This window comes from Vanellus vanellus (assembly GCF_965231255.1).
Source record: "Vanellus vanellus genome assembly, chromosome: Z".
Lineage (NCBI taxonomy): Eukaryota > Metazoa > Chordata > Aves > Charadriiformes > Charadriidae > Vanellus > Vanellus vanellus.
The window spans coordinates 8,277,955-8,294,666 of record NC_138908.1 but is presented as its reverse complement, the minus strand read 5'-3'; the positions used below and the strand labels follow the sequence as shown (position 1 = coordinate 8,294,666).

Genomic DNA, 16,712 nt, shown 5'->3' with positions numbered 1-16,712 from the left:
TCATTCATTTTTGTTGCCTGTGCATTTTACATCTTTGTAACTGTATTATCTGTTTGGGGTTTTAGAAATACTTGCATTTGCTTTTACATGATCTCTCCTTCCTCCCCCTCTAGTCAAAGTTAATGCTGGCTTGAAGCTAAGTAGCAAATGTCAAAGCACTCTGTTCCTTCAAGAATCTTTAATGCTGGCACACTGGGTTGTTCTGGCAGGATGCAGCAGTTTAGCACTTTCTTCTGTATCATAAGAAGTTAGAAACTCTGTGGGTCATGTTAGCACCATGTTATGGTTACGTTAGTGGTGTGCTTTTGGAGAAATTTCTGGTGAGTATTATCTGGTAAACTCTTTGGCATACTGCTGTGTGCTTGAGCCCTGAGTGTTTCAGGGAGTGCATAATAGTATGCATCTGGAATTTGTTGAGCTGTTCTCTGACAGAAAGGCACCACAGTGACATCATCTTTCAAAAAAAAAAAAGCGTGTGCTAATTCTGCTAGAAACTTCCAACCTTAAATTTGTATAAATAATGTCAGAAAATTAAGGGCAGAAATAGCCACAGACTAGTTAAACAATGCCACAAAATACACCCTGCTGTGGGGGACTAGATGGTGTGCAGAAAAGAGAGGCAAGCCACAGGGGTGATCCCAGGCTATCATGACTGAATGACTGGATCTATGTCTTCGCTCGCTCCTCACTCACACTTTGATTCAAAAAGAGGTGCTTTCCATGGTGGGGTGTATCTGGGGGAGCATTATTTCACTGGTGTTAATGTAGTATGGCGGATATCAGATTGGGTGTTCCTAGATTTTGTTTTGTGGTGGTGGTGTTGCTTTGTTGTTTTTTTTTTTTTTTTCTTTAATTTATTTGAAACCCTGCAAGAAGAGATATTTTTGCTGGTTGGCATAATCCTGAATGGAGGAATTGTGGTGCCAATGGTGATTCTGGGAACAAATTTGTGCAGCTGGTTTACAAAGCTGTCTCTAGCACATCACCATCAGGGGTGTGCAGGTGGAGGGTGACAGTATAACAAGCACACGGCAGATTAATCGAGTGTGATCTCAGTCTTCTGATGAGACCAACTCAAAGTGAGCTTAGTCCTCCCAGTGTCGTGTTCTATGTAGCACCTGCAAAACACAGAGGGAAATATTGCTGGAAGAATGGAGAAGATACTGCGCTGATTTCTGAAGAGCGATTGTATGGGCTGCACGAGGTACTGAAGGTCACTTTAAGTAGTGCTCTTCATTGGATATGAATTGCTCTGTGTTGTCATTTTGCAAGTAAACTATATGTGCTTTGGATGGTTAATGGAAAGAACTACTATGTATGAAGTTAGAGCTTCTACTAGTTTATCCCCCATTCTACTTACACGTGTTGTGTATTCACAGCTATACATGATGGAGAGAACTTGTATTTTTTAGGCAATTTCTCCGCCATGTTTTGAGTTCAAGTCTGGTTTTCTAACATTCTTTGCAGTCACTTCAACTTCATACCCTTTGCAAGCCGACTGGAGTTGTCCTCTGTTTCACTGTCTAAATGATAACTGAAGTATTGAGTGCTACCAGATGCAGTAGTGAGCTTTATGGAACTTTGCAAAATGAGTTCTTTCATTTTGGCAGTGATCTGCTGATACAGTTCTGAGTATTGTTCCCCATCCAGTTTTGTACCCATTCTGTAATAAGTACTTTCATGTAAATCATGCTTTCATAGATGAGTTATGAGAACATTGTGTGAAACAATATAAAATAACCTGAAATCGAGCATGTAGGAAATCATCTGCTGCTTCTCTGTCCACAAAATCTGTTCTTCTGCCATTGAAGAAAATCAAACTGATTTGATGGGATTTTCTTTTTCTTGACAAATCCATGCTGGCTATTACTCACCTTACTTTCTTCTAGGTGCTCAGAAATAGTTTCCTAGAGGTTCTTGGTCCTTTATACTAGGCTTCCGTGGAACGAGCATAGTCTGTCTCATCCCATTCTTTAGACAAGCAGATGGAAGGAGCCTGAAAAAGATTTGTGTTTATTTGTGCATGCAGTAGCTGCTAGAGTGCAACTATGTTTGTATTTTGTCCTGTAGAACCTAATTCTGTTCTCACAGAAGGCATAGAGTTTCATGGAGTGCCTGCACAACCCTCTGCCCTTTGCTTTTCCGGTAACCTCTTTGCTCTACTTCCTTGACAGCTCCTATCTCTTGAGTTCCTAAAGCTAAAAGAATGTTTTCTTCAAGTTTCTTGGATCCAGACTCTGAGCTTATGGATATGGTTCTTTTCAGCTGTAGTTCTGCTGAGGTGACTAGAAGGAAATCAGGATGTACACGTTGAGAAATGTTGATAGTTTGGATAGTAAAAGGCAAGCAAGGAGTTTTCCCCAGGTTTTTCTGTGTGTGTGTTTATATGCATATGTATCTATGTGTATATATGTGTGTTTGTATATATATGTTAAAGTGTGTTAGAGTTGCTTCTAGGCTTTTCAGCAGCTTGTAGCATAAATGAGGATAATGTGTTGTATGTAGTATATTGATAGTATACGTGTGGTAACTATTGTTTGGTTATTACAGGCAGCAGTGACATATCATTCTGAGAGTGGCACATACTCAGAGATGGTGACCATGCTGCCATTTTCCTCGCAACAGCATTGTCTCCATCTCTGGTATCTGAAGGTTGTTGAGAGCAAATGTGGAGAAGTACTTTACTCTGGCAGAAGAAAAAAGCTGTGCTTATAAAAATGTATGCACTCAGTGCCAAAAGAACAGCTGGTTGGAAATGTCATTGAGGTTTTGCCAGAGAAGCTACTGGAGCTGCATGCCAAGATTTACTGAAAAAGGAAGGATGACTGTTCTTCAGTTCTCATAGACAAGTTCAAACCTACAGCCCCTGAGCTAAAAGCAATTGTATAGCAAAGGTAGCACAATGATGACAAATAAAGGAAACACAGTATCTGCTAAGCATGTTAATAAGGGAAGATGACACCGTATACTTGGATTTCTGAAAGGATAAATCATTCAGGTTACCTTACTGTACTGGGCAGTGTAGACGTTTTTGCTCAGGGACAGGCTGGTTGTCCTAGCAGAATGCACTATGAGAAGTGCAAAGAAAGTAGCACTTTGAATAAGGTATATAGGAAAAATGAAATAACAGTTATTTGTGCTTTATAAAACTGTGCTTAGCATCAGAAATAAAAACTTCTCACTAAATTTTAGGAGCAGAGATGTCCCTTCTCAAATTCTGTATCATTTATGGAGTTGTGTTGTGATATATGGATGTACAGTAAAGTATTGGTCCCTTCATTTGAATAGTTCTAAAGCAGAATGTGCAGGGCAGGATAGTATTTGGAAGGTAAAATTCTGGAGTTACTTGCTTTCCTTAGGAAGTCTTCCTGAACTTTCAGAGAACTTAGTTTGGATGTGTTTGTTTTTCAGGAAGTCTGTATGCACTTTATGCCTCTTTAGTTGTGAATTGTACAGCAGTAAAACTCCTGTTTTATTCAGCACACTGCAGTGAGCTCTTGTGCTTATATGCAAGTTCATTCTTACAATAGAAGATTTTATTATTTTTTTTAAAACATTTTGAGTCAGTTTTTGTAAAATAGTTTTATTTCTATTGTTTGACATTCTAGCTTTTCGCATTTTTTTTTAGTCATTTTTCTTAAGAATTTTTTTCCCAAAAAATTTAGTGATCTGTTTTAAATATTTTTCCTGCAGCACTTTGTAAGAAATGGATCTTTAAGTGGATGCACCAAACTGTCAGATAAATAGAGGGATAAAACCCAGCAATGTTGATCCTTTTTCATTTTCCCAGCAGGTGACAGATAAATTAGTCCCTACAGTAACAGAATCCTAGAACAGTATAGGTTGGAATGGACGTAGTAAGTTATGTACACAACAGTGTGTGTGTGTCTGTGTAGATGTATTTTAGGATCCCATCCTTTATGCGTCTATTTATGGATGCATTGATTTCTTATTCTTAACTGTGGCTGATGGTCATCTCTTCAAGCAACTTGCATAACTCATCTTGCAAGGAAAGAGTTCTGCATGAAATCCCAGTGTGAGAGAGCAAGGAATTTTAATAAGGGGCACTATAGGTTCATTCATACCATCAGTTGGTAGTTTGAAACGTCTCTGCTCAATATCCGTTTAAGGGTGGTAGCAGAAGGACTTGTGCAAGGAAAGTGAAAAAGCTTGAAAAGTTCAGTTTCATCATTGACTAGCCCTATCAGTGCCGTGGGACTATGAGGATTGCTTGTTTTCAGAAGTACTGGAGAGGATATCAATAAAATACTGGATGAGTTGCACAGCAGTTCATTGTGGATATTCTGACAAGAATGATGTTTACAAAAGTTGATGGCAAATTGACTTCTGATTTAAATAGGCATTGGTAGCTGGAGAGATAAAGCATCAACATAAGCATCAACATATCATTCTGTCTATAATCAGAAAAATGGCCTATGGGTGATCATCTGACTAAACAAAGGACAGACATGAAAACCTTCTGCAACAAATTTTGTATTCATACATCTTGATAAAAATTCAGATTTTTCCGTATGTTGAATAGATATCTATAACCTTCCTGTTTTTTACTTAATTTAGGATCTCAGATGCATACTTTCAGATAGACAAAGCATTAGATATTTGTTTGATGATGCCATATCTAGAATATAAATATTAATAATGTGAAGATCTTTACAAATCACTGAGTTATCTAATTCTAATTTGAACTCTCTCCTATCAATACAGTTAATGAAAAAAAAAAAAAAGTACTACTATAAGAAGTCAGTCAAGTTATATTTATTGTAACTATCATTTGCTGAAGTTTATGCTAAGGACTTGGATAAATTTGGTTATGAAATGAAAGAAAATCAAAAATGCATTAAAAAAATTACTACAATTAATTTTTAATCATTACTTTAAAAACAAACGAGTGTGGCATGAGTCATCCAACGAATTACCCCCCAAAGTCTCCTGGTTTTATTTTGGTTCTAAAAATCAGCTCTGCAGACCTTGCTAAACCTTGCTTTTCTGAAGGCAGTGTTATGAAAACACAAGAAGTAGAAATGAAAAATAAAATCCTGTTTTAAAAAAACTTCTTTAAGTCCATACTCACATGTAGTCAACAAAAGAGCCCTGCTGTCTTGTAGGACTGATTCAAAGGGTTGTACTCTGCTAGCCTCCAGATAACACAACAGATTCTGAAAAGTTTAGTGCTGAAGTGTTATTCTTGCAAAAGGCTGTAGTTAGTATACACTCTAATTTAGCAAAATGGATGGATGTGTTAGAGCAGATTATTAGTGAAGGTTGGAACAAGTGAAAAACACAAGGAAGAAAATAGCTGATTGCTATCGGAGGTTGAGAAACACAGACTAATTGTCCTTTACAGAAATCCGTTTGCTTTAAAAATGTTTGCTCATTCTGTGTAGGGTTGTGGCAGAAGGGAATCCCAGAGGGTCTAAAGACTCAAAACTTAATTGTATCAGTCACTTAAAACTAAGGCACTTGAAGTAAGCAAGGGATCATCTAGGATGTGCTGAGAAAAGTCAGACCTCTAAGACAGTTTGATGAATATTATAGGAAAATAACTCTCATCTTTAAGAGTTGAGCCTCAGAGGGATACTGATCCTTTAAGATGGAAATATGTACAATGTAATGCAGAAAACTTGTCAGTTTTGTTTTTCCTGTGAAGTCAAAAGCCCTGCGAAAAGGGTATTGATTAATTTCCTTCCTATAATACCTACACAATCCCTCTCATTGGCGTAATTACAATGTGCTAGAAGTATTTGGTTAGCTCATGTCCCATGGTGGTATGAGACTGGATAATCTGAGGCCAAGTAGGTTTTATATATGTCTTTTACTGGCAGCTTTCTACTGGCTGCTTCTTCGGTGCTCATTCTGTTGCTGCGTAATTATGCGCAAAGGTTGCAGGGTGAGTGTGTGTGATTTTTGTTTTGTTTTTTAACCAGCATGTCTGTTTAATGCTGTATTAACAGCTTTTCAAATTGAATTGATAATGTGGCATGCAGTTTTAATTTCAGTGAGCAGTTAGGAAATGCAACCAGTGTTGAAAGGTTGTATCTTGTAAACACCACACACAGAGTCTTCTCTGAGTCAGATTTTGGCATCTCAGGTATACTGCTTGACACTCAAGCCCAGGTAGTGATCAACTTTGATCTCTTGCATATTGTGATGAATAAAGGTTTTTGTTGCTGTCTTACATAAGCAGGCTGTGGAAGCAGGGGTCACAGGAAACAGGCAAGATGAATTTCTCATGGATTGCAAAACTAGCTGAAACCCTGTACTGCTGTAATTCTCAATTACTTGCTGACAGTAGGGACAGATTCATGGAAGAGATTGCATTTGGCTTAATGGTAAAACAGAGTAAGTTTCCTACATTTGCTGGTACTGTTAAACTGGGAGGAACTCCTGACGTTGGGAGGACTGCATTGTCATTAATAACATACGACACGCTGGAGGGGTGGGATGCCATCCAAAGGGACCTGGACCTGTACAGGCACGAGAGGTGGGCCTGTGCAAACCTCATGAAGTTCAGCAAGGCCAAGTGCAAGGTCCTGCATCTGGGTCAAGGCAACCCCAAGCACAAATAACATCTGAGCAGAGAAGGGATTGAGAGCAGCTCTGAAGAGAAGGACCTGGGGGTGTTGGTGGATGAGAAACACAACGTGAGCTGGCAGTGCATGATCGCAGCCCAGAAAGCCAACTGTATCCTGGGCTGCATCAAAAAAAGTGTGGCCAGAAGGCTGAGAGGTGATTCTGCCTCTCTACTCCGCTCTCATGAGACCACACCTGGAATATTGTGTCCAGCCCTGGAGCTCTCAACATAAGATGGAGGATGGAGCCAGGCTCTTCTCAGTGGCGACCAGTGATAGGACAAGGGGTAATGGATTCAAGCTGGAACACAAGAGGTTCCACTTAAATTTGAGAAGAAACTTTTTCTCAGTGAGGGTGACAGAGCACTTGAACAGGCTGCCCAGGGAGGTTGTGGAGTCTCCTTCTCTGGAGACATTCAAAACTCGCCTGGACACCTTCCTGTGCAACCTCGTCTAGGTGTTCCTGCTCCGACAGGGGGATTGGACTAGATGATCTTTTGAGGTCCCTTCCAATCCCTAGCATACTGTGATACTGTGATAAGAAGGACATGGACCTGTTGGAACAGGTCCAGAGGAGGTCCACAAAGATGATCAGAGGGCTGAAGGACCTCTCCGATGAGGACAGGCTGAGAGAGTTGGGATTGTTCAGCCTTGACAAGAGAAGGCTCTGGGGAGACCTTATAACAGCCTTCCTGTATCTGAAGAGTGCCCAAAAGAAGTCTGAAGGGGGACTTTTTACAAGGGCATGTAGTGATAGAACAAGGGGGAATGGCTTCAAACTGGAAGAGAGGAGATTTAGGTTAGATGTTAGGAAGAAATTTTTCACTCTGAGGGTGATGAAGCACTGGCCCAGGTTGCCCAGGGAAGCTGTGGATGCCCCATCCCTGGAGATGTTCAAGGCCAGGTTGGATGGGGCTTTGAGCAACCTGGTCTAGTGGGAGGTGTCCCTGCCCATGGCAGGGGGTTTGGAACTAGATGATCTTTAAGGTCCCTTCCAACCTAAACCATTCTATGACTCTATGAACATCCTTGACCACCTGGACTGCAAAATGACTGAAAGAAATCAAGTCCTATAGCACAAGGAAGAGTAAAGTCTTCAAATAGTTATGAAACAAAGGGCAGGAATACTTTATTTCGTCTGTGTCTAGGAAAAGATGCAGTAGGTCAATGTTGCAACAAGCTGTACAGCATAGAACAAAGCCTTTAAAGAGAAAGAATAATTAAATATGGTACTAGATAGCATAGGAGAATTGCTTCTTTTAGTCCTCATAAGTCTTTAAGAACAGATAAGGCAAATACTTGCTATGATTGATGAAAACATGTTTACATCTACTTTGCAAGTATATGAGAAAACCTCTTGAAGTCTCTTTTGGTTTTGCTTGCTGTTGCTGTTTTAAGTTTTATTTGTTTGTGCTTTTACAATGGAAAGAATAAAAGTTTAAAAAAACCACCACGTATTTATAAATGTTCTCAACCCACCGGAGTAGTTCATCTCTCTGTTCTTTACCCACTCAACTCTTAACAAAGGGAAGATGAAAGAAAGTACAGCTTTGTAACCTACTTAAGTGTTCTTCATGAAGGGAGCATAAATACTAAAAGTCAATTACTTTTGCTTTGCAGGCTACGGGATGACAGAATTAGGATAGAAAGGATGGAAAACCACCATTTTGAATACAGCCATGCTTTCCAGCTAGTTACTGATTTTTATGCAAAAGAAGTGCCTGATACTACAGGTATGTCATTCAGAATGTCCTTGAAGCATGCATCCTAAGGCACATCGTACCAGTAAAGACCAAGGCAAAGAAGGCATTTAGTTCCTCAGCCTCTTCCGTGTCGTTCGTCACCAGATCCACTGCTTCATTCAGCAGTGTGCCCGTATTTTCCCTTGTTGTACTTTTGCTAGTAATGTGGTTATAGAAGCTTTTGTTGTCCTTTGTGTACCTTGCCAGTCTCAGCTCCAGGTGGGCTCTGGTTTTCCTAACCCCATCCATCCCTGCAAGCTTGAACAATGTCTCTGTATTCTTCCTGGGTCACCTGTCCCTGCTTCCACTCATACTCCTCCTTTTTAATGTTTGAGTTAATCGGGAGCATCTTGTTCATCCATGCAGGCCTTCTGCCACCTTTGCTTAATTTTCTGCACATTGGGATCTTTTTTGAGCTTGGAGGAGGTGAACCTTGAAAGTGAACATTATTGAAGAAGAAATGAGTACAGGGCTAGCATCCCCCCCTTTTTTTTTTTCCCCATAGCTTGAAGATATATGTTTGAACAGGTTTAAATTCACATGTATATAGAAACTGAGGGAAATTATTCAACATCTGAAATGTTTCTTCAAGTTCTTGTGCTTGTTAATACTCTAAGAACAGAAGAACAGCTCTAAAAAACATCTCTGAAAAAACTAAATATGGTTTTGAAAAATACCATTTTATGTTGAGATATCATGGAGTGAATTTTCCTGTTGTTGCAGCCGGAACAGGGACTGTAGTAGAGCACTGTTTAGAAACACTATCAAACATGAATAGTGCTCTCACAAAGATGAAACCATATTCTGCATACTGGCTGAGGCAGATAAATCATCAGCACCTGGCCGAGGCTTGTTCATTCCTTTTAACTTGCACAGGTGTTGCCTACTGTGATGGAGATTTCAGAATTCAGTTCTTAGTTTGTGTGTTTAGAAATTTCTTAAGACAAGTTAGTCATTTTTATGAAGAAAAACCTGTAGCATCAAATGTTTTATGTTTCATAATGTGTTTCTATTATTGTAATGTTCTGTATTTTTGGAACCATAAATGTTATTTTGGAACCTCAATTTGCGTTGATTTATAGATATCATAGACACTGTATACATATATACAGATTTTTATTTGATTAAATTGAAAAATAGATTATGATTTTTCTAAAATCAATAAGTAAATAGTGAGTTAACAAGAAAATAACTTTTTTTTTTTCAGGTCCTCAAAAACTATCTGTAATACTAAGCTTGGATAAGCCTGTTATTTTCTCCCTTGCAGCAGTAATTGCATACCTCAAAGAATTTAATTTGGAAAAGATGCTTTACAATCCAAGGTAAGTTGCCTTATATAAACTTCCAATTCAAAGCAGCAATCTATGTACCAGTGTTATCTTGTTAGTTTTAGCAGACACTTTTTCACAGTGTAATGAACGGACCCGCTAGGCTGATAAACATAGTCTTTGTAAAAATTATACTTTACATTTAAGCTCCTAATCAGAACTGAAAGAATAAAGAGATTTTTTTTTTAAGTGGTGTTTCATGAAAATCTTTATGAAGTATGTTTGTCTAGACATCACTATAATTAATGTAAATGAACATGTACTGCTGCCAAGTGTTATTGAAAGCAAACAAGGTGCAAAACCTGGTAGATACTAGGAGGGAAATTTTAAAGTTTGTTAATCAATATCAGCCATCATATCTCAACCTCAGTTTTTCTTTGTGAACAAAATTTGGGGCTTTTTGGGGAGCTTTTTAAAAAAACTAATGTATTTTGCCAGAGGTGTGTAAATAATTTTCTCTTTCTATACTCTGGAAGCAGGTATAAATGCTAATGTGTTGTAATATTTAGACAGTACGCAGCATGTCTGTTTGAGCTGGTGAATCTAGTTATCAATTACAAAGAAAACAGCCGTTCAACACATCCTGGCTTTCTGAAAAATCCCTTGAGTTAGGTCAGTGGTAACTAGGAGTGGGGCAACAATGATGCAAAAAGTTCTTGGTATACTGTCACCATTTGCACAAAGTTACTACAAAACCACACAAGCATAGAAATAATCTTGTCTTCCCTTAAGTAGTCCTAACAGGTTTATTAGATATGCTCAAATGAGTACTCAAAATTCGTAACAGGTTTATGCAGGTGGAATCAAATGAAAATGGAAAGATACTTCCACTCAAGCATCTTTTTATCCTGTCTTGCACAAGTATAAAAGATTGCTATCCTACCTGGCTTGGGTTTGAAACTATCATTAAGGCTTATTGAATGCTTTAATTAAACAGCTTTATCTGTCATCGATCCTGTGCAAAATAATTCTTTTGGTTGTCTCAGTATTCCTCTGTCCTGTAAGTATGCAGGATTTAACAAAGTAAGTCTGTCTGTAAATTGGAAACAGAAATGTGTCATGTCAGTTGTAGATCATCCACGTCTTGTGTGAAACTCTTAACCTTTCGATGCTTGTTTTGAAGGGCTCCCTACATTACCATTTTTTTAAAATGCAGCTGTATTTAAAAAAAATGCAGATCTCAGCTTTAAACATTTTTTCAGGTATCTACTAAAATATTTGGAAATTATATATACCTGGGTTTTCTGGATTTTGGAATAGATTTTCTTCCTTAAGTGGCCCTTCCCCTCTCCATCTCTAAGTAATCTCTGCTGCCTCATCTATCAAGAAGCGCTGTGATTTGTGGTGCTCTAGCACCATGGTGGTCCCGCTCATCCTCTTTGGTTGGCTTTTTTGGAAAATGCTTGGGTAGCGAGGCAGGAGATGGAGAAATTTTGTGAGAGTTTCTGAAGAAGAAAGTGAACTCCAAGGAAATGCCATTCCACGATCAAGCTTGTAGATCACTATTGTCTCAGTGCCCTATGTGCAATCACATATAGTGATGGGGGAAATACAAAACGCATCTTTCATGTAGAATTAATTCCATGAAGGTTTATCTAGCAACAGTCACTCACAGTTGTAATAGCTGCATCTTAAAATCAAATTTAATTACAGACTGGGAAGGAAATTACAGTCTTAGAGTTGACGTTTGCCTGCTGGAGGTTGCTTTAATGGATTTTATGTGAATGTATGAACATCTGAGTGGAAAGGCAGTGAACTATTTGGTATCTTGGTGATATACTATGAGGAAATAAAATACAATCTTTGGGACAACTTTGTTCCTGTGCTCAGGAGATTGGATTCTACTGTATTTATTTCTAAAGCCTTTACTGCTTTGACTACCTGATACTGAATTCTACTTCCTGTTTTTAGTGTGTCACACATATTGAAAAAGTGAGCCAAATACTGAGGCAAACTCAACTTTGATATTTTCCTAACACCAGCAAAATACTGTCTAAATACTGAAAAGGGAAAGCCTTTTAAGCAAAGGGTGTCAGGCTCATGGATCTTCTGTGATTCTGCAGGAAATAGAAGCGAAATACTTCCATTGCACTGTCAAGCAATTTAAAATTCCTAGGAGAATTCAGGTCAGCAAGCATATACTGATGAGTCAGTGAGCATGAAGTCGTAGTTGCGAGATAGCTTTCAGTTTACTAATGTAAGTGACACAGATCTGGATGAAAAAGACCTATTTGATAGGAAGAATGACAAAAAAATTCCTTACACCTCTGTACCTTCTTCAGATAAACACTCTTCTCCCAGCTGAAAAAAATTCCAGTAAGAGTCGTGAAACATCATGTAAGTGATGAGGGATCCTTATTAGCAGGGGGGAAACAAGTTTTGGTTTAATATTTAGATGAAGCTAGATAAAGCAAAATATTAAAAAGAAAAAAAAAATATCTGCTGTTAGTAGGACCTTGGGATATGCTAGACTGCATTAGAGCTCTAGCAGCAAATAAAAATCGATTTAACAATGAATGATACAACTTCTTTTTGATCAATGTGTTCTAATACCTTTACAGACTGAGAGACCTTTATTGGCTTTTGAGAAGAGGTTGGTACACATCTAGGAGAGGTTTTCAAATAAGTTGAGTACCCAATTTTGCTTGAAAAATAATCATTTGCATAGCAGCTGCTGGGGCAATGTGTCTCAGTGTATTTTAATTTTACCTACATGTTTTCCAATATATTGGAGATGTGAGAGACTGTAGTTCTTAGATTTTGAACAGTGATAGGTGAACTTCAGGAGATGCAGGGAATGGAAGAGCTGGGTATCTTTCTGAAGGAAGGGAATAGCTTTGGGATTGGAAAACTACCAGCAGTGAAGATAAAAGACAGAGGCACAAGTGCAAGAGGAGAAGGGAGGGTTAAAATGGCTTTGGGGGAGGAGGGGAAAGAGAGAAAGAATTCAAGAAGAGGGGAAGTGTTTGATTGTGCCTTATAGTAGGGGTGGAAGGGAGCTGGCAAGATGAGATCAAGAGAGAAGTCAAAATGTAAGTTCTTCAGCTTAAAATGGTGGACATCCTTGAATTTTCAGGGGAAATGTTGTAGAAATTGAGGGAATGGTGTTCATAAGGCTTTTGTATCTCTTAGGTACTGATGATGTCAGAAACATCATGCATAACAGACAATGTATATGCTCACTGTGAGAAAGGGAGTACTGAAAGGGAGGTTTCAAAGTCAGCTCAGGAGCTGTAGGCACCGAAAAAGGAAAGGTGTGGTTTTCAGACACTAAGAAGAGGTGCTTAGCAAAGGATTAACTATCTCTTGAGACTGCAGACAAAGAGCAGCAGGTGGGACCTCTTGCAGTCTGGACATTTGGAGCTTGTAGGCTGAGGCTGTGTGCAAGAAAAGTGGGCTGAGGGAGTGCAGCCATCTGGGTAGAATAAGGTTGCAGGCCCACTTCTTGGGGTCAGTTCAGTGGAGAAAAGAAGACTAATTCAGTATAAAAATGATGGAAATTAGTTTTGTTTCTCTTAATCTTTCCCAGGTCCTCTCATTTCTGTTCTTGTTCTTTATTTTGTATTTCTCAGTTTTGTTTTGTGTGTGTTTGTTTTATTTTGTTGCTGGTTTTAGCCAGAAGTTTCTGGACTTGTGTCACATCAGAGATCCAGATCAGAAATTCTAGACCTGTGGCCGTATTCACTACAAAACGTAGTCTGGGCTTGATGTCCTTCGCTACGTAGACTGTGGTAAATGTCTTTCATACCTAAAGAAAGCTAATGCTTCTGAGAAACGGAGACACTTGGTTTTACTCCTTAAAGCTGAATAGGGATTCCTATATCAGTTTGTTCTGTGGTTTATTCACCCTTAGAAATCTCAAAGACATGGACTCCAGAGGTCTGTAAAAGGTAATGGAGCAAAGAAAATCTGCTGCTTAGTAGGCTTTCAATACAGTGCCTTGCAGCTTCGCTGGAAAGTTTTTACAGATTTGCAGAATTAAAGTAGTTGAAAACTACTGATCTGAATAACATGCATTCACTTAAGCTGAGTTACTGAGTACAAAACCCTGTATAATATCTCCTGTGGAGAGAATAATGAATAAAGCATAAAAAATGTCCTTCACTGCAAGCTTCTCAGGAGGCAGAATGACCAAGAATATCTAATTTCACAGGTAACACATAAGAATCAAAGTCTGAAGATGTAGTATAGTGTCCTAAACCAATCATAGTGAGCCTTTAATATTCATCATCAAGTGTGGTTCTACTCTGAAAAGTCATGAGTAGGAACCTCTTTCTCATAAGTATTCCCCAAAAGTTTCCTAAATCTTACTAGAAGCTTGTGTTTCTTTTTGTTTCCTCTTTTTATTTTTCTCAGCCCAGATGGCATGATCCTATTTTACCTTGCTCCGCGGTAGTGGAATTACCAGCCATTTCCGTCGTTTGTGTTTTGTGCTGTCTAAGTACTTGAGACAGTTGCAAATCTGTTCTTTGAAACTCAGGTCACACTGTCACCTACAGAAAGAATTATGACATCGTGATCCAGTTGAAGTGATTTTGAAGGGTCCTTTTAACTGATGCAGGAGATGACTGGTAGCAGCATATTAGAATTTCTCACAGGGAATGTGTTGACACCCTTGCTGCAAAACCAGCACTTACTTAATATTTGTTTACAACCTTCTTCTTATGCCATTCGTTCCCTAAATTCCCTACAAAGAGTCTATCTTTGTTCACATTTTTATCAAGTTCTGATCCCAAGCTGAAGGAAGATGAGGGGGTGGAAGCAAAACATGTTCTGTGCTGTGACATCTGGAATTGTTGGTTGGGCATATACTGCAGTTGATCTTGGCTATTATTCTTATACTCTAAGCTCTCAATTACCAGGGTTAATAGCAGGGTGGAGTAGCTCAGATAAAGCAAACACCTGGATAATATAAACCACACATAATTTATGCTGTGAGAACAACTTTAGCATATCTGATTCTGAAAACATAGTAAATATACTCTTCAGTGGAGGAGAGTTAGTTGTCTTTAAATGCTACCAGAGAGCAAGCTTGCTGTGAACAGAATGTGCTCTGTGTTAAGTGCTCTGAGGCCAGGTGAAGTGGGGAAACACTAGAACCAATAAATCCACAATCTTGAAATTCGCATATGGGTGGCTGAGGGTTGATAGAAACAGCCAAAAGTGTGCTTTTTGCTTTTGGGAAGGGGCGGAAAGGCCTGGTGGTCCTTACCCAGCTGGATTTAAGAGATCACAGACTTAAGTAGTGTTAAATTGAAATGCAGCAAATGGAGAAACTGCAATTTACCTATGTCCTAGATGCAGAAGAGGTGCTTTTGGAAGAGTGAGTAGGATGTGTTGTTGATCAGAGGGATTGGGAGCCAAGCAGAAATCAGTCCTATTTAATTTTTGCCAGCATCAGCAGTTGTGACTGAAGATAATAAAAAGAAATATTGTTTTGTTGCTTATAATGTTGTGTACTTTGGAAAGTGCTGCTGCTTTTGCCTCCAAGCTTTTGTTTTGCTGGTCAACTTCATTGGTTGCTGTGATAGCACGCTGAAGCAGAATAATTATGACTATGGGTATAGTTCTGAGTTGGCTGTACTTCCAGAGTATCATTGAATTTCTTGAGGGCACTCAGCTGAATGTACTTTAAAAAAACAAAAAAAAAAAACTCAAACCACGCAAACAAAAAACCCTTTTAATTTGACCCATTATTTAGGAACAAATTTGCTAGCGGGCCCAAACACCTGCATACATCATAAATATATAACAACAGTGTGAATACTTCATGTTTCTGAAAGTTACAGTGCCATTTTTGTTTTTAATATAGCAATAATGTAGCTGTGTGTGCATAACGGAAAAGTTTGAACATTTAAGTACTCTAGAGTGTTTAAAATTGAATGCACTGAATAAAATTTTGTGAAAAGTCAAGAAAGCAGTTTTAAATCCTACCCAGCAAGTCATTCTGTTTAGTCTAAGGCAATAAAGAGTGTCCTAGATTTTGTGCAAAGGGCAGTCAGCAGTATGATTAACCTAGACAATCATGACTTGATTTGTCAGAAGCATTTAGTGAAGATCTTGCACTTCACTTCATGGTCCCGACTACCACATGTGTATGTCTGAGACTGAAATAATTTTCATATCTAATATGATTACACATCTAATAAAATTATTTGATTAATGTTGGTTCTAAACCAACACCACCTTTGGGTTGGTCTCATCCAGTTCTTTTAGGGAGTGTCAAAAAGTCAAGTAATTTTGGTCATGGTTATTTCACATTAAAAATAAAATCAAATAGGTTAAATATACCCTATACAGCCTGGTTAAATTTTTAGTAGTAATGAAAAATAAGATATATATTTTCATGTGCCGTTTTGTTGATGAGTTTTGTTAAAAGTCTGTTCCTCCCTCAAAGTATTAATTCTTAGTCCTATCCCTTCCCCTAATCCTACAGTGATCATAACAGAACACTAACAAAAGCACATGCTTTTTCAATTTCCTCATAGACTGAAGAAGGGCTACTTCTTTAACCATGTAGTGGATCAGGATTAGATAACAGGAGAGCTGGATTTTAGTCTGAGCTTTATCAGTCATTGTAGGAAACTGAGAAGTGAATCATAAATCTTGTTTTCCCAAGCAGTAAATTAAAAGAAGTTATTAGTGTTCAGTTCTTTAATTTATTTGAATAGATTTTAATTTCTTAATTGATTTTTAAAATTTTGCATAAATAATGAATTCTCTAATGTAAGAACCTTGACAGTGTTTCACAGTTACATCTGTGCCCTAGTTTAAAATATAACATAAGAAATTCCTCTCTCCAGCAATTTCAAACGGTTGTCAAGTGAAACTGAATACATGACAATTAATGGGACAACAATGAAAAATCTCGAAATTTTACAGAATCAGGTAAGGACAAATGTAATGTTTTTTTTAGTAAATGCTGAGATTTTCACAGCTGTTTGACATATTGTTCCCAATGGAGTTAAGTTAGTTTGCACATCTCGCCCAGAAAGTTTAAATTATTTTAACTGGGAATAAACTGAAGGAGGATTACATTTTCAGAGGCATAA

The 16,712-nt window shown here is 38.3% G+C and overlaps 1 protein-coding gene across 1 annotated transcript in view; it reads left to right on the top strand.

The window, feature by feature from the left end:
- Window positions 1-16,712, top strand: part of MSH3 (mutS homolog 3) — a gene marked incomplete at its 5' end in the record, with an annotated part of 117,451 nt that overhangs the window by 34,957 nt on the left and 65,782 nt on the right. The window contains 3 exons of the mRNA XM_082497156.1: window positions 8,211-8,323; window positions 9,540-9,654; window positions 16,464-16,548. Coding sequence (XP_082353282.1) covers window positions 8,211-8,323; window positions 9,540-9,654; window positions 16,464-16,548 — 313 coding nt within the window. The remainder of the gene's footprint in view (window positions 1-8,210; window positions 8,324-9,539; window positions 9,655-16,463; window positions 16,549-16,712) is intronic.